This window comes from Microtus ochrogaster, linkage group LG5, assembly GCF_000317375.1.
Source record: "Microtus ochrogaster isolate Prairie Vole_2 linkage group LG5, MicOch1.0, whole genome shotgun sequence".
NCBI lineage: Eukaryota > Metazoa > Chordata > Mammalia > Rodentia > Cricetidae > Microtus > Microtus ochrogaster.
The window spans coordinates 42,027,910-42,048,549 of record NC_022031.1 but is presented as its reverse complement, the minus strand read 5'-3'; the positions used below and the strand labels follow the sequence as shown (position 1 = coordinate 42,048,549).

The following is a 20,640-nucleotide window of genomic DNA, read 5'->3' as shown; positions in this document are numbered from 1 at the left end:
GCTGGGCGCGGGGTGCCCCCCGGCCGCCGCCCAGCAGCCCGCCGCTCTCCATCATGGGCCTCATGCCGCTCACCAAGGAGGTGGCCAAGGGCAGCATCGGGCGCGGCGTGCTCCCAGCCGTGGAGCTAGCCATCGAGCAGATCCGCAACGAGTCACTCCTGCGCCCCTACTTCCTGGACCTACGACTCTATGACACCGAGGTGAGTGTCCGGATGCCTGTGCCGTCGGGGCTGGGGGCGGTGAGGAAGGGGTGAAGCCGCGATTGTCCGCGCCTCTCTGGCCGAGGGCACCGCGAACTGTGCCCACCAGGGTCCCACTGGGCTTGGCTGGTGCAGATGGGACCCTGATTTTTAAGAACCTTCCACCTCTGGGAGTGTGTGTGGGTGTGTGCAGAATGGGGTCTCTTTTGACCAGAGGAGTAGAGACGGTATAGGCTGGACCCCCAAAGGCCTGAGGTGGTTATCCCTGTCCAGGTGCCGCTCCTAGGGTCATGGGGTGCCAAGTGGGAAGAACAGGCGCATTGACTATAAAATGGGCCAGCCACAACTGGACTGGCCACGGGGTCTGTTCCCAGACCCCAAGAAAACCAAGACGCTCTTTAGGGTCCAAAGGGCTCCGGGACCCTAAGGGCCTGAGCTCCCAGCAAGACTGGTCGTGTGGTGCGCGTCTACAGCTTAGACCTCGCGCGCCACGGGCAGTCTTGGGGCCGAAGGTTCTGCAGCGCTGCTGCTGGGATCTACCCAGCGCTAGCCATAGCTCCAGTGGTTTTGGGAGACTCCCCTTCCCCCCCTCCCTGACTAAGGTTAGTTGCTCATAGAGTTGCCTGACAGGTCTTGTCCGGGACTCGTGGTGGTGTCCAGCTGCTCTGCCACTTTTGTTTGGCAGCTGCAAGCACAGCAGAGCAGGTGTACACTTGAGGCGTCTGAGTCGTGGAAGCCTTGACTTGGAGTGTAGCAGAGGGTTCCCCTCTGGTCTCCTTCTCTGAGCAGAGCTAGAGAACCAAAACCTTTCCATTCCAAGGCCCCGTCTCACTCCCTCTGTCTAGTTTTCCAAAAAGCCTCAGCTCAGACCTTGACAGCCCTCCCTGAGGCTAGGACACAGAGAGGGCCTGAAAGAGCGAACAGTAGTGAGCACAAGGTCGGGTTTGCGAGTTTTTCCGGACCCAAGGAGCCTCTTCTCTTTGGTCGCAGCCTCGGGAGATGCGGCCTGAAGGGGGCAGTGATTTCCTTTACCGTGAGCTCTGTTTGCGCCTCTTGCTTCGCCCAGCACTGCCAAGGTGCAGCTTTTGGCCCTGGCTTCCCGGGCTCCTCTCCTGCGTGTCTCTGCTGGAGCCCCGGGACAGACCCCTTAGGGAAGGAGTATCCCCACTACGTGGTGTAACCTGGGTAGGGCTTCCTCCCCTGCCTGACCCCCTTTTTTTATAACCCCAGGAAAAGAGCAGAATGTAGATTGTATCTCATTCCCCACCTCCCCCGCTTCACTGATGAAGCAGCCTGCTGTTCTGCTCTGTAAATAAAAGGTGAAAGAATCGGTGGCAGTTGGTGGCGGTGAGCGCAGGTTGCTGCAGGCGGAGAGGCGGCCTCTGCCTCAGGAAGAGGCACGCTGGGTGGCTGTGCAGGGCTAACCGTGTGTGAAATCACTTTCGAATGACGTTCCTGGCACTCTCATATTTTACCTGAGCCTTTCAAGTTCTTTCTGGGTACTGGTCTGGCACACTCAAATAGAGAGCGCTGTTCATTTATATAGAGTCATATCTCGGCACTCTTTCCTGTGGCTTCCACACATAATTCTGGAAGGGACAAGAAAAGGCCGGTTCTTTGGAGACAAAAACATCCGGGGACAGGGGCAGCCCTGCTTGCATCCTGACTATGTCTTGTAGAATGTTTCAAAAGACTCCCTGAGAAGTTTCTTATGAATCCACTTATGGTAGCAGAGGGATGGGTGCTTGGTTTGCAGGGTGTGGGCCAAAGCTTTCTTCTTTTTTTTTTTTTTTCAAGTGCATTTTGGTGACTTTCTAAGTTGATGGCCCAAAGTCAAGAGGATGCCGCAGAGGCACTTCAGTTGGTTGGGAACATTTAGGTGACAACAAGAGAGGATCATGTGCCAGCCTAGTGTCAACTGAGCCTGACTTGGGGGCTTTGGGGTTGAGCACTCAGAAATAGGTTATTCCCACCCTTACCCTGCCCACCCGTGACCTTGAACCAGGCACCTAATCTCTGATCTCTCTAAATGCAAGTGTCCATAGCTCAACAGTGGAGTGGTTAGACATCCTCTGTCGGGTGGCATCCTGGGGCTGACAGAGAGATGCCGGCAGGCTCCATCCACTGCCAGAGCTCTGTCTGGCAGGCCATAAGCACTCGATACATAAGTCTGTCTTCCTTCCTGCACTTTCATTTGGTGTGGATCCACCAGTAAGACGCTGTGGCTTTAGGGGGGATAACTCAGTCACTGCTAGCATATTAAGAATGCTTCTTTCTCCTGCTTGGTTTTCCGATCTCTAAGAGAGTCAGGGAGGCTACCACTAGAAAAGGAAATTCTGGCTGACAGTCAATGTATCATCTCTTGCAGGAGGTATCACATTTGGGAGAGTGCCCAGGGGCTATAATTACTTCCCCTGTCCCAAGTAAGCCCATCTTTAACATTTTTTTCTGAGCCAGAGTGAAGGAAAAAAAATCAGTGTGAGAACTTGCAGTAGATCCAGAGCAATCTGAAAGGTGTTCGTCATTTCAGAGTGAGAGATGGCTGTGTTTGTGGACTATGAGAGCTGCCTTCACACTCGCTGGCTGGTCCCTTTTGTCAGAAGATGGGTGTAGTAGGCTAATCTTGCCTGGCTTTGTTGACATTTGATGTTAGTAAATGGCCCCAATAGTCAATGCCACCACCTGTAAAAAAGATGAAAGATACAGTCAGTATGTTATCTCATCTCACAGGCCAGGTACCTCCTGTTATGTGCTGATGTTGGTTGAGCCTCTCCTGTGATGAGCGAAACAGAACTTTCTGTTTTCCATTTTGCAATACTGTAGCCAAATCCCTTACCATTGAGCCATGTTCCCAGCTCTCCACATTTTCATTTTGAGATAGAGTTTCCACAAGCTGCCCAAGCTGGTCTTGAATTCACTCAGTAGCTCAGGCAGGCCTTGAACTTGTACCAACATCTCTAGTACCTGGTATTCCAAGCCTAGCCTAGAACTTTCAAGGCCTCTGTCAGTGCCGAGCTCATAACAGTGAGGCATCACAACAGATCATAGGACTGTCAGGCTTTTTCTTCTTTGGTGTGGCATTGGGTCACTTCAATAAACACTTGTTTATGGATTCCAGGAGAACATGCATAATAAAAATACAATCAAGGCACTGAAAGGGTAGACAAGAGGAAGTACCAGAAGCTATGTAGAGGCTTTGAAGATCCCACTTTAAGATAAAGCTGGGTGTAGCATTTGGAGTATTGGATTCTTTGCTCTGAAAGCAGTCCAGATACAAAAGTGAGCTCAGTGGATTGCACTGCTTATGTTTATGATAAAAAGGATCTGAGTTCTCTGGTAGTCACATTAGTAAAAGAAAATAATCATCAAGGAATATGCCTAAAAGTAATGGTTGTGGGTCTGGTCTAATTAGTGCCTATTTTAGAAAAACTGACAGATATAGAAAAGCAGAAAGAAAATAATTGCCCATAATCTACCTTTACAAAAATTATTGCGTCTAATAAGCAGGATTATTTATTCCATTTGCCAATGTTTACTGTGCTATATACCTGAGATTCTACTGCTTGTGCATTTTAATGTTTTCTTTCTTCAGCTGACATTAGCTCATGTGCATTTTCCATGTCTTCAAATCTATTTGTAAATATGATTTTTAGTAACTGTATGCTATTCTGTCCCATGCACACAAATTCATCATTTCTCCGCTGTTGAATTTCTGATTTCTGACTTGTTACTGTTTAAAAAAAAGCTGTAATTGAACAAAATCAAGTTCTGGAAACAAAGGCACAGAAGCCAAGTGTGCAGCTAGCTCTCAGGAAGCTCACTCTGATGGCGCAGGGATCCAGCTTAAAGGCCAGCACATGCAAATGATTGACAGATGTGCCTTCTTACATGCCCTGATTGGCCCAGCATGCCTTCTGACATGCCCCTGCCTTGAACAGGTTTGCTAACTACCTCCTTTCTTGTGTGCTGTGCTTTTTTTTTATGTGCACAGGAGTGCACATGTAGATGTCAGAGAACAACTTAAGAGACCCATTTGTGTTCTACTGTGTAGGTCCTGGAGATTGAACTCAGGTCACCAGGCTTTGTGACAAGTGTCCTTTCCTCTCAGCCATCTCGCTGGACCCCGCGTTGTGTTGTATGAGGGACTCAGATGGTTGTAAGCTGTGTCTATGAACAGCAGAAAGAGGGCAGGGTGAGAGAACCCCCATCATCCTCAGCTCAGTCTAGAACATGAGAGTAGAGTCAGCTGCATAACCGAGGGACGCACTGCACATTCTGGAATCGCGCTTCCAGAAGAGTGAGCGCTAACACTATGTGAATTCTACCAATGTAGTCATTAATAAAAAAACAGGTAGATCTGAGTCTGGTGGCACAGGCTGCCATCCCAGCTACTCAGGAGGATGTGGCAGGAAGAGCATACATTTAAGGCCTGCTTGGGATCCAGAGTGAATTCCAGAACAGCCTAGACAACTTAGTGTGACCTTGTCTCAAAATAAGTGTTTGCCCAGCATGTGTTAGGCTCCGGGTTCAATTCTACTGGGGTGGGGTGGGGGAGGAATGAACTGAGCCGGTTTAGGTTTGGCTTACATTGAGTGGTTATACTCCTACTGAGCAGCTTTTAGTGAGTTCCAGGCTTAAGACTCCTCTTGTAGAAACCCAGATTCTCGTAGTTCATATCACTGAACAAAACCTGGAGCGATCTGTGTTCGGGTATGTCTGTATCCAGAGGCACAGTGAGGTTTTAAAAATGCTCTTTAAAATTCCTCTCCGGGTCTTGGGTCTTGGCTCTGGTCCCTGGTTAGTTCACAGTGAGGCATACTGTCCCGAGTGGTGGCAGATGGCCTCACACAACTGCAGCTTTGCACACTCTCAGGAAATCCAGCATGAATAATGGTGTCTCCCAAATGCTCCAACAGAGGTTCTAGACTTATAGCATTGGCACAAACTGGGTCATGAGTTCATCCCCTAGGCAATCACACGGCATTGATGTGCCAGGTCGGTGCCACGTACCAGCCTGTTATGGAGAGAGAGAGAGAGAGAGAGAGAGAGAGAGAGAGAGAGAGAGAGAGAGAGGAGGTTAGCGGCACCCTATCTCAGGAATACAGAGTCGAGAGGAATTTGGACCTACTAGGAAATCAGAGCTGGATAAAGGGGTGTGCGTGTCAGGAGGGTCAGATGATGCTATCCATACATGCTCTTGGCAGCTCTGTCCCTGACAGTGGGAGGGAACAGAGGTCAGGTACCTCCCTGTACCTGCAGGCTCATGGGAAATGCAAAACTGACAAAAGAGACAACAGACTTGAGGACACTGAGAAAAAGCAATCATGGCTGTGCTTGGAGAGACTTCTGGAGGAGGGCTTGGATATGGTGAATGGAACACAGGCACAGAGAGCAGGGGCCTCGCGGAAGTGGGGGTTGGGCCCAGATAAGATTCTCAGGATTAAAGCATGGAGACAGCAAGGAGTGAGATGTGGCATCATTGGACAGGCCTTATGGGAAGAGAGGGAGCCCAGGAGTGGGCGTGGCTATCTTAAAGAAGGGTGGGATGTGAGGAGCCAGGCTTTAGTGATCTGGTAAGAAATCAGAGGCTGGCTGTGGATAGAGAAAGCCTGGAGACCTGGAAACTGTTGTTATCATTGACCCAAGGAAGAAAGGCTGGGGTCTCAACAGGGATGGAGAGGCAGAAGCAAAAGGAGGAGAGAGGGAAAGTGTGGCATGGAGACCTGGCTGAACAGCAGAGGTACAGAAAGGGACCCAGAGGAGGATATGTTCTTGACAGCTCTGTCCCTGGTAGAAGACAGGCAAGGATGGGACGGGGTCAGGTTGGTGACCTCCCTCTGCCTCTGCACCTCGACCTCTCCCTTGATACCTGTTGAGTGAGGCTAGGCTCATGGTCAGGAGATTGGCGTCTGCGTGCTACTTACCTGTGTGGAGATCTGGCAAGCCCATTTGGCCACTGGAGGTAGCAAGAGGACAGCTCTTTGGTGGCATGTATGCTCAGGTTGTAGTGAGTGCTAGCATTTTGTTGTTGCGTGTTGTCACTGTGATTTGGTACAGTGTGAGGATTCTTATGTTGAGAGCCGCTATAAGGAAGGAGAAAGACACATATGGAAGCTTCAAACATGATGTCAACACAAGGCTCTATTTTCCGACTCTGTTGTTGAGGAGGGTGTTGGGGACAAAGGATGCAGACACTGAGGACTTCATTGGGTTCACTTTCCAGCACAGCTCTTGTTCTCTCTCATGTGACAGCCACATCCTGCACATGTTCTACCTCTCGGGGCTGTAGCTGCTTGCAGACAGGGCCAGTCTGATTCTTGGGGGCTGGCAGAGCTGGGCATGCCATGGGCCTGAGCGAATGGTTGCCCAGTTGAACTGTACCTGGATGAGTTGGGATCTTGTGGGATGATTTCCCTGGGCCACCACCCTGGGGCCTTTATCTTCTCATGTCAGGGTGTAAGCGACTTTAGGAACCAGAATTGTCTTCGCTACCAAGTTGGTGCTATATTCTGAAGCTCCTACCACTACCAATTCCTGAGCCCCCATTCCCCAAATGGACCAACATCTTCATCATACCCATCCCTCACCAACTCCTCAGTCTGGAAAGGCACCCACAGACACACTGTCCCCAATTCCTTTAGAAAAGAGATAGGAGGGATTGATAAACCTGTCCAGTGCAAGTTTGATGTTGGGGTAGAGTTTCATGGGTCTTTGCCTTTAAAGGGGCATTTCCATGCATTTGGCCCACCCTATTTAAAGGCACAGAGAACACATTATCCCACACCAAGGCCTGAGATCCTAGCAGGGAACTTAGGAGATGGTTGTTCAAGATGACCAATGGGAACAGTCCTGCTAAGTGAATACACACTCGGGAAGTATGTCTTCCGCTAGGGTGGACTGGGCAACACTGCAGTAACAAATGAGTCCTGGAATCTGCTGCATATTTAGCTCAAAGTCCTGTGTGTCCAAGACCCTTCGTGTTGACGCTCATAAGGGATCCAGGCTGTTTTCGCGCTGCGTCAAGAAAAACCCTCAAGAAGGCACTGTGTGCGCTGGCATCTCATAGGTGGACTGGGTTTTAGTCGTCTTCACTTGCAAGTAACATGTATGATGTCTGGTCCTTTATCTTAGACCAGACCAGAAACAGTTATTTCCCTCCTCTTATTCAAAGGAGTCTAGGAAATATAGAGGGGCACAGGGATGTCATGGACATTTGCCATTTGGGGTCCTTCACGAAGGTGCTAAGGGGTAATTTATAGATGCCAGAGATCTCAGGTTATACCTGTGAGAGACGAAAGAACAGGCTTTGGGATGAGGGTAGAATAGCAAGGGCACAGATGGTGAGCCTGGCCAAAGTACATGATGTCCTTAGAAGCACATTGCTCTGCACACTGAATTTATACTAATAACAAAATTGAAGGCTCAGACCATGGCACTGTTCTCATACCTATGGAAAGAGGAGGCAGGGAAGGACAGTTGAGTGGGAGGAGTTACAGACTCAGGAGCCACTCTCAGAAGTCTTGGGTAGACCAGTGGGGAGCTCTAAAGTCAAGGCTGTCTGCTTCAGATGGGGGTTCCATGCTGGGCCTGGAGAGTGGCTCTAGAATCTTCCCGGGAGGTTACGTGCTGACCTTGGGTTCCTAATTGACACACCTCGTTGGGGCCACAAGAAGGTCTGTTCCTGCCTTAGGGCCTTGATACCACACCCACCTGATGGGGAGAACCTTGCACCAGGTTCTGAGTGAGGCTCTGTGATGTCGTCCTCAATGAGAAGCAGGTACTGCGCTCTGGAGCTTGCTGTGTCCCAGGCCTAAGCCACAGTCACATGTGGTTCACCCATAACAGCCTGCAGAGGCTACAGTAGAACACCTTCCCCTGCTCGGCCATTCACAGTGTATCTGAGAGCAGAACCTGACTTCTCACCTCTCAGCGCTTTGATTCCAGGAAAGTGAGAGCAAGAACAGGCAGAGCTGCCCAAGAAGCACAAGCCTTGCATCTGCTGCTCTGCTCACTTCTTCCTTGTGGTTATATACCAACAGGCCTGGCTGGGAAGCTGGTGAAATGCCTCCCTCTGGTTACCTGACCATCTAGGGATGCGCAAGTGTGCCAGTCTGAGAAGATAGGAGGAGGAGTCCTAGACAGGGCCTGTGAGCTGGGTCCTGCTGGACCATCAGTGCCCGACCTTGTTGGCAAGTCCTCTCTGCTATCTGTGACTGGCAGCTTGGACTGAGCCTCTCTGAACTATCTTAGCACCGAAAGCTCCACATTCCCCACCCTGGTACCATCTCAGGTCTGGGGTCTATAGAACAGGAGCTCCAAAAATATCCATGAAACAAGCAAACAGGTCTCTATAAACCTGGTTCCAGCTCCCTGGTTCTAGGATTCACGAGTGCCAGTGTAATAAGTTGGAGGTAAACTTTGGGTGTCATACATTGGGGAGAGCTTCCTGATCAGTCTCCATATTCTTCAGGGGTCATGGGGAGAGGAAAGGACATGTGTTGGATGTTCCAACAGGGGATGACAGGCCAAGCTAATGTTACCCTCCTTTCCCCTGAAGAACACACACACTTAGCATCCTTTAATGCCCAGCCCAACCTGGGGCAGGGGAATCTGCCTGGATTGTAGAGAAGTTCTCTGGTTTTGGTGTATTAGAGCAATACTTCAAAGAAGACTTAGGAGCTGGGTTCTGATACCCTGAGCACACTTCCAGAGCCCACACTGCGCCAATGGAGGTGGGGCCGGGCTCTGGTCCCAGGAGACATTGTAAGAACGAAGCCAAATCATCAGTCTGGGTGAGTCAGGTGGTCTCGTGCCAAGCCTGGGCACCCCCTGAATAGTAAGACTTCTTCCAGGTGCCAAGCCTCTGCTCTGTGCCTCTGTGTGGTCAGTACTGACTCAGAAACCGAGGGAGCAGGGTTAGGAAGCCATCATCTCCCTGATGCTGGTGATGAATCTGGATGCCACTAAATAAGCAAATCTGTTAGGACCACGTGCAAACAAAAGTCAGGTAGTTATGAGATGATTTTGAACCAGAACATTCTTATCCAGGTAAAACGTGTGACCGTTGTGATGCTGTTTGGACAGACTGGGGGTTCTTTTGCCAGCTTTTACTTTCCTGCTGTCTTGGAGTGTGCCGTGCCGCTGAAGGATGAAGCATCATTGTTGTCTGGAAAATTAGTAGACCCAAGGTAGAGAGTGAGTGGAGTGATCCATCTTCATAGGTGCCTAGGGGGGCCAGTTGCTGGCTAAGGCAAGACCCTTCTCCCGCCACTTAGCATCTCTTGGGTCAGGGTTCTGATGAAATCTAGCCAGCAGCGGCTCTGGGGAGTCACGCATTACGCTGTTCCTGGGCAGTGGGGTCGGGAAGGGCACAGAGAAAACGATATTGTCACACTCTGCTCAAGATCCACTTGACTTGGTTCAGAGGGAGCTGATTCTGAAAGCAGGAGCCACACTTACAATAATCAGTGCTGTGTCCTCCAAAGAAAACCGCCTGCTTCTGGAGCTAGCTGGTCACCGAAACTTCTATGCGAAGGCCCAGAGTGGCTTCCAGGACCTGATGTCTCACTCTACAGCAGGTGACCAGAGCCCACGATGATGGCCCCTTTAGCCAGGACTGGAGGATGCCTTGACTTGGGTGGGAGAACTGGTCCCCATCTCCCTCCTGTAAACTGGGGCCCAATGGACCCTTCTAGATCCTTGGAGGACTCTGGGAATTTTAGGAAGGTTAGGAGACCGTCACAGAGCTTCTGCTGTCACTGTCATAGACCAAGGACAAGGAGGGGGAGTGATGTAGTGGCAGGTGGGTAGTTGAGGGCAAGAAGGACACCCCTTTTCCTTGTACTTCTCGCCTGTTGGTACTATGGGGAGTGCTGCATCTGTTACTCACTGAGCTGCCAGTCTCTTGAGGAGAAGGCTGTTCCTGCTCACATCTCACAGATGAGAAGAGCAAGGTGAAGAGATTCATTTCATGCAGTTAGTCAGAAAGGAGCTGAGGTTTGAGCCGCGCACAGATGCCCACATATATCATCCTGTGCCATTGTGCTCCCCCCACCCAACCAGATCAGTTTTGATTTTTTGGTTTCAGATGATAGGTTGTTTTCCCTGGTGAATTTCACTCCCAACTAGTTCATCTCCATCCTCCCTGCCCCCTAACCAGCCCACTTAGCCACACCCCCCAGCTCCTCACTCTTTGGCTCACTGAGTCTATCTATCTACACACCTGGCTCACGCACATCCTCTCTCTGTTCCCTTGCACCTGGAGAGCTTGCCTCTTGGGAGAGGCAAACTTGTCACCTCCCATTGTGTTTACTTCGGTGCCAGGATTTGTGCCTCCTGTTAGACTCAGCTCATCTCCAGGGCAACAGTGGTGCCTCCTGTCTGTAACTGGGATCACCCTCCTAAGCACAGCTAGGGTCAAGGCCTGAGTGAGGATGGAGCATGCATAGATGGACCAGAAGCAGCTGGTCCTTAGAAGGCGCGTGGAGAAGGAAGTGGACCAGGAATGGCTCCCTTGTGCATGAGCAGCAGGGTGGCACAAGGGCTGCCCTTTACTGGCCTCTACACCCCAGCATCAGCACCACTGCTTACCCAGCTTTCCTGTGCTATACCCTGAAGGGATGCCCTATTGCTCTGGGACTGGCAGCCAGACTTCCCCATGGCCTTGGAAGCCCTCCAGGGTCAGCTCTATCAACTCGCAGAGCCAATGCAGACCACCGTCCCATCTTCCTCTGGGCCCAGCCATGTGGTCCTTTGTGCCTCCTGGATGAACATGCTCATTCTGGCACAGGGCCTCGGCACAAAAGCTGCCATTGTCAGCAATGCCTCAGCCACCTTTCTTCCTTCATTGGGGCCTAGCTTGAGCATTTCCCGAATCCTCTAAGAACTATGGCTGTTCCTTGCTGGTGCGTGTACACTTGTCATTTGCCACTTGTTGGGTTAGTCAATCAATGTTGATCTGTTTTTGCTCTTCCAGAGGGTGAGAACTGGTCTGTTTTAGCTCCCTTCAGTGTCCAGAGTAGTTTCTCGCACACAAAAGATACTCAGGAAATACTTGCAGAGTGAATGGGGGCCAGCTGAAGGCTTGGAGGGAGGCTGATTAAGAAGTTTATAATGACTTGCTAGGGCTGAAGGGAGACAAGCAGCCAGTATGAAGAGTTATTCAGAGAAGGCAACCTGTGTAGTATGCCCCGCTCTGTCCCTGAGCCTCTGTGCTCTGTCTGTGAAATGGGGGTGAAACACACAGGACCATTGTGAGGGTTGACAGGGACCCTTCATTGAAGCATTGAGCATGGGGGACCCTCATCCCGGAGCATCGATTATAATGCCTCTGAAAATGTGAACTGCTGTAGTTGCAAAGCACTTTGTTCTCGTTCAGTGAGGCTGCGTTTGAGACTGTTGGGCGTCTGTGACCTGGGTCTGAACATTATGGTTGGAGGTGAAAGTGCTGGCGAGACTCTGGAAGCTCAGTGGTGTCTCCCACCTAGGTGCAGAGTCTGTCATCTCCAGCGAGGTCCCTACATTTCTGTCTTGTGGAGGCTGGTGGCTGTCTCCTACTCCCCTCTCCCCTAGCGGAGAGCTTGCCCAGCCCACGAAGGCAGGCCTGGCACCTGTTTTCCACCTGAGGGATCCCAGCACCCAGCCTGCAGGTGGCCAGGAACATTTGCGTGTGACTGAAGCCTCTGCCTGGGCACCTAGCATGGCCCTTGGCATGCTGCTGCTGCTGAGCAAATGTGTTCTGTGTGAGTGGTGTTAAGCACATTGCTAAAGCAACGCTTGAGGGTAAACTCACAGCTGAGCCTGCTAATGGAGAAAGGTGTTAGGAGGTGTTTGCAGAGAGCAGATTGCTGGGTCTGAGGCTAGGGATAGGTGATCTGCTGTCCTGGCTGAAGAAGACACATTTCTTTAGCATCCAGAGGCAAATTGTTTAGGTCAGGGTAGTTCAGTGGATGGCGCTCTGGATGTACCCAGAATCACCTGACCCATTGTTCTCTGGTGATGGTCTTGAACTAGTGGCTGGACTTCTCTATGCTTTCAGTCCGTCATCTGTAAAGGAAAATATTGTGCTGTCCCTAGTTCTTCATAGAGTTACTGTAGAGGAGAGGGGGTGCTGGGGACAAAGGCCATCACACCTGTAATCTGAGCTCTGAGCAGGTTGAGGCAGGAGGATGTCAGGAGTTTGACGTCAATGTGGGCTACAGAGTAAGACTCTGTCTCCATCAAAACAAAACAGTTGAAAACAAACACAAACAAGCAAACAAAAAAGGCTTCAGGGCTGGAGAGATGGCTCAGTGACTGCTTTCGCAAGGACCTAGGTTTGTTTTCTGGCACTCACTCAGTAATAGCTTACAACCAACTCTAGTTTCCATGGATACGATGCCCTCTTCTGGGCACTGCACACATGTGGTACACATATGTACATGTAGGCAAAACACCCATACACATATTAAGTAAAAACAACAAATAATTTTATTTATTTATTTGTTTTGTTTGGTTGTTTTTTTGAGATAGGGTTTCCCAGTGTAATCTTAGTTGTCCTGGAACTCATTCTGTAGCCAGGCTGCTGCCTGCCTCTGCCTCCCAAGTGCTGGGATGTGACCCTCTAGGCCCAGTGGAATAATTTTTTAAAAAGGAAAAGCTTCAAAGAGTCGTGAGAACTCACAGCTCTAAGATGCACCTGAATCTTATCTACAAAGATAGACTGATTTAACGTTCTCTCAGAGTCACAAGGTGTTTGAAACTTTTTTTTTTTTTTGTTGTTCTAGTTGAGACAGAGTCTAGCTGTATAGCTCTGGACGATCTGTAACTTCCTATGTAGACCATGCTAGCCTGAAACTTGCAGCAATCCTCCTGCCTCTGTCTTCTGAGTGCCTGAGCTGCAGGCACGTACCACCACGCTCAGCCCCCAAGAACATCTTCATAAAGACACAGGGATGCCATGGCCACTCAAGCTGGATGCGTCGTTAGCTTCAGTGCTACCTTGATACGGAGCTAGGGGCCTCTACCGCACAACGAGAGGGAGATGAGGTTGGGGGAATATTTTCTTTGAAGGGACAAGAGTATGGAGGAGAGGTGACTCACAGCAGGTGACCTGTGAGCTGGCCTTGAAGGAGAGAGAGCAGTCAGAGACATATTGGAGGAAAGAACTAGCAGGCCAAGGTCAGGAGGAAGGACTTCAGGAGATTCCTGTGAGGGCTTTTCAGACGTGGCTGCCCCTAGTGATATCAGCTGTGGGAAAGACCTAGAAGGCCATTATCCTTGGGCCACGGGCGTTGAAAGCACTTGTTTAACCAGGCAGGGCTCACCTAGGGCTTCCTCAGTGTCCTGGTTTAGTGTTGGCAGCAAAGAGGCTTCTTTCTGGGACACACACCCTTGTCACCTGGAAGCAGAGCAAGTAACCTTCAGGAACATTACAAAGCTTAGGGCACAGGGGAAGAAGGATGGGTTAGACAGACTTGGGGTTTGGCTCAGGCTCTACCTGCCATGTTTATGAACTGGCCCTGTGACTTGCAAACCCCGTAACTTACTCATACTGCTTCTCTAGCACCAGGGGGGTGAATAGTTATTAAGAGGCTAGAAGAGACGGATCCAGGCACAACCAGTCATGCCTGGAAAATACTGAATGGGTGCAGGACCAGCCTTATTTGATGCGGAGAGAGTCTGTCGGGGAACATTCTAATTTGAACAATGGAAAAATGACTCAAGGCCTGAAGAGGGCCCAGGAGTGAAGTTAAGCTTACTCGAAGCTGGGTCTGTAGGTGGACAGAATGGAGGCAGTGAGCTTCAAACTTCTCTTAATGGCTTTCTTGATGAAGGAAGCAGGGGAGCATGGCCCAGGCAAGAGTAAATGTGGACAAAAGCCACAAGAAGACAGGTTGCCAGGCTTGGCTGTGAGTCTGAAGGCAGAGGCTGGCATCGACTTCCGGGACTGTTCCTCCTGCCAGGCTGGCATCGCAAGAGGCCTCCCTCCAAGATGGGGGGGGGTGAAGGGAGTGGGGGAACAATCCCCAGTGCCTGACTCTGTTAACACGGGTGTGGTGGGAGATGTGTGCAGGATCTTCCATTCCTGTGTCTCCTCTGTGGGAGCAGAGCCTGGGTTTAGAGACAGCAGAGCCGCTGGGGCCCGCTGTCATTTTGGATTCTTGTGATTAATCAGCCCGCCTGGGAAGGATGGAGTCCTGGCTCCCCAGCTGGGGCGACGGATGGTTTTGCTTTTGAGAACTGCCAAGTTCCAGCCCTGCCACAGCCTGCCTCAGATTGCTTCTTCTCCGGGCAGAGAATGATGAGCCATTTGGAAAATGCATTTGGAAGGAAGAGATTCTGAGCTGTGCAATACAGTGGTTCTCACACAGCACTGATAAAGAAGTTGATGGATAAAGACTAAATTGGATTTTTACCAAAAAAGACTCAGTGCTGGGTGTTTAGTGAAAGAGAGTTATAATGGCTTAGGGGAGCTGTGGGCAAGGGAGGGCTACGTTCAGAATCCAGGCCTGGGGCTGGGAACACTTGGTCCCATGCTCTAATTTTGGTGGGGTTTTGCCTCAGTTTCCATAGCCATGAAAGGGAAAGGCAGTTTCTAAATGATTCGTTTTCCCAGAATTGGGGATGGACCCTAGACCTCATTTATGGGAGGCAGATATCTTACCACTAGGCTATATCCGCTTCTGAGTTTAAACACAAACAAGCAAAAAGCTTTTAAAATTTTGAGATACGTCTAAGTCGCACAAACTGGCCATGAATTTATGATCCTCCTGTCTTATCATTCCAAGTAGCTGGGATTTCAGGCCCATGCTACCCTGCCTGGTTCTAGGTTATCTTCTGCTTGACTGAAGTAGCAACCCCCAAAGCCTTTCATGACAAAAGCCAGGCCACAGCATCGCTGTGAGGGCCCCACCGTGCAGCACCCACCTCTGTGAGAGGCAGGGACCCTGCAAGTTGCAGGGGAAATGGCACAGTGGAGATAATAGGGCCTAAGTAGGCCTCATTTCAGTTTTAAGAAGAAATAGGACAGGAGATGTCAAGATTGCGCCACTATTCTTGTTTTTAAGTAGGAATTTACCTTTTAGGGAAGAAAATGGGCAGTTGGAGTCTTTTATCCTGTAAAAGGCAGAAGTCAGGAGTCAGCACAGATTTAAGGTCAACAGAACAAACAAATGTTCCATCCCAGGAAGGTTTTTGTGGGTGGCTCAAATGTAGGAGAAGGAGGTTTAGCAGGGGCAGTGGTGCACGCCTGTGATCCTGCCACTTAGGAGGCTGAAACCAGAGGCTGCTGAGCTCAAGGGCCAGCCTGGTCCGTTTCGAGAAAAACTTGTCTCAAAACAACGAGCAAGCAAGTCAACAAGAAAGTTTAGGAGTTTGAGGCATTTCATGATGGACTTTAATTGCATAGTGGCGGTCGAAAACCCACACCCGAAAGCCTAGCATCTTGAGTCTGGGAGACAAGCTACCTGGGATCGCGAGACTGAGGGAAGTGGTCCTGCCCCTGTGTAGGTGTGGCGATGGCTGTCTCTGGTGCAGGTCTTCTTGCTTGAAGCCAAACACTGTCCTCCGGAAACCCGGGATATGGCCATCCTGGCAACTGTGACCCAGCACAGGAGCGGGCAGACCCTTGCCTGTGTGAAGTGACGACATTCTGGCTGTCCACTCCCCAGTCCTTCCAGTCACCTGAGCCTTCAATCTTAGCCCCTGCTCCAGGCAGGAAATAGACTATTCCCACCCATCTCTCTGAAACTGGGACAGCATCAGCATCCAGCCTGCACTGGCCTCCTTCCCACCATGCTTTGCACACCCCATAAGCACCAGTGCTCTTAGTGTTTGGCCACATAGCCAGACAATGTCCTTTTCTGGTATGTCATTCCCTGCTGTCTGTAGAGGGTTGGCCATGCTCCCGTAGGTTGTTAGGAAACTTGATCACTTGTGAGTCCCACATATGCATGCTCAGAGTGGGGATGGGACCTTCAAATGTAAAAGTGAGAATCCCTGGGTTTCCTCTGAGTTCATGAAGAGCAAGGTATATAGAGCTGACCTTGCTTGCTGCATTGAGCAATGGCTAAATTGGGTAGGTAAGGTGAGCTGGGACCTAGGGACTATATAGATTCTGTAAAGGTTACTTTGCAAAAATCTCAGTGACTTCGTTGGGCGCCAGATGAAGGCGTAAGTCATAAACAATCGCACACCAGTTTGGAATTATGATTAATAGGGTGGTATTTATTTAAAGGGGAAAAACTTACAGATCACCTTCCCAGACAACAGCCCTCTGCGCAATCAGGAAGAAGTCTAGTCGCCAGAACAGGAGCAGGAAGCAAAGAGAGCGTGAGGAGGGAAGTAGCCGCTTTTTTTTAAAGGGAGACAGACCACGCCCCAATGGGCTGGTATCTCAGCGGCTATAGGCTGGAGGAGCGGAAGGACCTCCCGCAACACCTCCCTCTTTTGTTTAAGTAAGAGAGTTCTAAACCTACTATGAAATTATATACAATAAGTACAAATATCCTATTCTAACTAGCTTAGGTCTTGTGATGGACCATTTAGGGATGCTTGCTGATTCTTGGACTCTTCGGGTCAGAAGATGTTAAGCTGCAAGTGTTCAGTAGAGATTGTCCATAAGGACTCTGGGTCTCTCGCCTGATCCTTTAAGGTTTGTGTGTGTGTATCTCTCGTGTGTGTGTGTGTGTGTGTGTGTGTGTGTGTGTGTGTGTGTGTGTAGCTAGCCAGATTTTGCTACTAATGCTAAGCTTGCAGGATTAGCATTGCAGATGTCAGAGCTAGAAAACAAATTTGCCTCATTTCTCAAGATTCTTTTCTTACGGTGTGATGTATTATCTACCGCTTGGCCCCAGAAGCCAACTGTGTGAGGACAAGAAGAAGTCAATGAGCCTTAGGGGACTGAGAAGAGTCCCAGCCACTTGTGACCCAGGCATTCTAAGAGAACCTCTTCCACTGACCTTGAACTCCTTGAAGGCCCTCCCCCTCCCCTTCCGCAATAACTGAGAGACCACTGTGGACCAGCACTAGCTGATGCTGGTGTCATCAGGCCCAGTCCTCATCCCTGGAGTATATGGGCCAGTTCCTCCTGTACCATTCATAGATGACAGGTGTTCAGGGTCTATGGGACGGAGTCTCAGGATGTCAATCAGGATGTCTAGTTAGTTACCCTGAGGTGGGCAGCTGTGGTGTCAGGAGCTGAAGGGCTGTGTGTGAATCTTGAGCACCGTGCTGAGCAGTGAGAAAGCACAGACAGTATCCAATCATCCAGCTCTCAGCTGCTCGGAGCGCTCTCCACTTCAGCCTTGACCTTTGCCCAAGAGTCTGCTAAGTCAGTGTGTGGCGGATTCCCACCATTCATAATGAGTCAGGTTCTTCCACACCTCCTCAGTGTGTCCCTCACGTCTGTAGTAGAGGGAAGAGGATCAGAAGTTCAAGGTCACCCTAGTCAGAGTTTAGACCCTGTATCAGAGGGGTGAGGAGATGGAGGAGGAGGAGAAAGGACATGGAAAGAGAAGCATGGAGTTAGGCAGTAGCCTAACATGGGAGAAATAGATCAGACTGAGGAAAGTGGCCATCAGAGGAGAGAGGCCTCTGTGCAGAACTGGCCTCAATTTGAATGGAACAAGGTCATAGCCCCAGAGCAGGGTGGGAGTTGAGAGATGGGAAATCACTAAGAGGAAATATCAGGAGTGGGGAATTCTTGACCTTCTTGCCTCTACTTCCAGAATGCTTGGATCATAGATGTGTGGCACCGTGCCCAGATTATATAACGCTGGGGACCAAACTCAGGGCTGCATACATCTAGGTTAGCACTCTACTGAGCTGCACCCTCAGCCCCCATGCTCTGCTTTAACAGCTGGCAGTGAAACATCGTGTAGGACAGGAGGGAAGGAAACCATGCCAACCACAGAGAAGGGACAAAGTTAGATGTGCATGGAAGGAACATTTCTCTTCTTTGGAAGCTGTGAACCACCCAAGGATGCAACCTGAGCTCAGAGTTAGAGGCAGAGAGTAGGGGAGAAGTGGCCAGGAGAACTTTGGAGATGCTTTCTCCCATCCACCCCCAATCTGATAGGCTGTGAAGGTGGCAGAAAGGAAGACAGCTAAGAGCTGCAGGCCCATGGGGGACCCTTCACCCATGAGACTGGGAGCCCCAGAGGAGAGGCAGTGGCTGCTAAAGAAATCCAGGGCTGGGTAATAACTAAAGTAAGACAAAAGTACTTCTGACTTATGGTCTATGGCTACAGGGGCAAAGATACCTCAGCATGGAACCGGGCTCTGTCCAGGACATGGACAGAGACTCCAGTGGGGACCAGTGGGGATTCATAGGCAAGGGACTGGCTGAGGGTCTGGGGATGTTACTAAGAGGGAACATCCATGGGGCTGTGACTAAGCTGACCAGTTAGGATGCTAACAAGGCAGGCTAGGTGAGCAGACAATGTGTAGGGAGGATACAGGAAGAGGGGTGGACAGAAGGTGATGGGAAGCTTTCTCAGAATATTGGCAATTGATTACAGTAAACCTGGGAAGTACAATTTTGACAGACTTCAAAGCCCAAAGGCCCAGGGAAGAAGAATACTCAGATGAGGATGACTTGAATATGGTCAAGGAGGCCTTTTGCCTGGACAGATGGGAGAATCTAAATGGAATCCTTGCCCATAAGGACCTCAGAGGCAGTTTAGAGACAGGGTGGTGATGCAGTTCCTAGCCTGGAGGAAGACACTGACTTTAGTCTTTGAGGCAGGGAATTCAAACAGAGATCACTATGGAGACAAAACAGAGCCACCAAAAGATACTTTGCCAGGGCAGGTGGACTCTACCAGAAGCTGAGTTATTGGAGAGCATCACTCACATGTTTGGGTTTGATCTTTGAAGGCAGACCTGCATGCCATCTTGGCATCATGAGTCCCTTTCCAGAACAAGGATCAATCACATAAGAATGGGTGTCCTCAAGACCCAGCGATACCACTTTTGGGTATATACCCAAAAGATGCTCAATTGTATCACAATGATGTGTGCTCAACTATGTTCATAGCAGCATTGTTTGTCATAGCCAGAACCTAGAAACAACCTAAATGCCCCTCAACCAAAGAATAGATAAGGACAATGTGGTACATTTACACAATGGAGTACTACACAGCAGAAAAAAAAATGACATCTTGAAATTTGTGGGAAAATGGATGGAGCTAGAAAACATCATATTGAGTGAGGTAACCCAGAAAGACAAATATCATATGTACCCACTCACAAGTGGTTTATAGACATAAAGCAAAGAAAAACCAGCCTACAATTCACAATCCCAGAAAACCTAGACAATAAAGAGGACCTTAAGAGAGACATACATAGATCTAATCTACATGGGAAGTAGAAAAAGACAAGATCTCCTGAGTAAATTGGGAGCATGGGGACCATGGGGGAGGGTAGAAGGGGAGGGGAGAGGATGGGAGAGGAGCAGGGGAAAATATATAACTCAATAAAAACAATAAAAAAGAATGGTAGGGTGTCATTATAGTGGCTCTCTGGAGACATTTGCCAAGGCCATACTATGGGTCATTGTGTATCTACTTTGGACATTCCCTAGTCAGAAAAGGAAGCACACTTGTATGACATCACTTGCATATTTGCAAAGCATCTAGGCTGGGGGATGGCTCAAGGATAAAGTACCTGCTATGTGAAATGAGTTTCCCAGAACCCATGTAATAACAGATTTGGTAGCATACCTGTAATTCCAACATCATACAGGAGCAGGGAAGACAGGAGGAGCAGCTAGCCTGGCATATACAGTGGTGAATATGAGACCCCGTCTCTAGGATGATGATACTGAGGACCAGTATCAAGGATGCCATCTGACCTGTGTTCCTAGGCTCTGGCACATATGCCCTCACGCATGCACATGAGCACAGAACTGCCTGCACATTCCCACCCTACCCCAACACAGATAGACAAAAAGAAAACGAAAAACAAAATCCCGATACTAAGTGAGTTGTGCTGGTTAGTTTCTGTCAGCTTGACACAAACTGAGTCACCTGGGAAGAGGGAACATCAATTAAGGAATTCTCTCCATTAGATTGGTTTGAGGGCATTTTCTTGACTTGATTAATGATTGGTGTGGGAGAGCCCAGGCCACTGTGAGTGATGCCACCCCTGGGCAGGTAGTCCTGGGATGTGTAAGAAAGCTAGCTGGACAGTCCTTTAGCAGTGTTCCTTCATGGTCTCTGCTTCAGTTCCCACTTCCAGGCTCCTGCCTTGAGCTGCTGCCTTGGGTTCCTTCAGTGATGGACAGGGACGGGGAAGGATAAGTCAAGTAAACGCTGCCCTTCCCCGCACGGGTTTTTGTCTCGGTGTTTTGTTATAGCAACAGAAAAGCTAGCCAGGACGCTTGTACTTTCACACTTGGAGAATTTGCATTTAGAAAGCTAATTTATGATTTCACCTTATAGACGTGGCCTGTGTTTAT

At 49.7% G+C, this 20,640-nt stretch overlaps 1 protein-coding gene across 1 annotated transcript in view; it reads left to right on the top strand.

Moving 5' to 3' along the window:
* Positions 1 to 6: 6 nt before the first annotated feature.
* Positions 7 to 20,640, top strand: part of Gabbr2 (gamma-aminobutyric acid type B receptor subunit 2) — a 344,134-nt gene continuing 323,500 nt past the window's right edge. Inside the window, exon 1 of the mRNA XM_013351873.2 lies at positions 7 to 200. Within this exon, the coding sequence (XP_013207327.2) occupies positions 54 to 200 (147 nt within the window). The 5' untranslated portion in view covers positions 7 to 53. The remainder of the gene's footprint in view (positions 201 to 20,640) is intronic.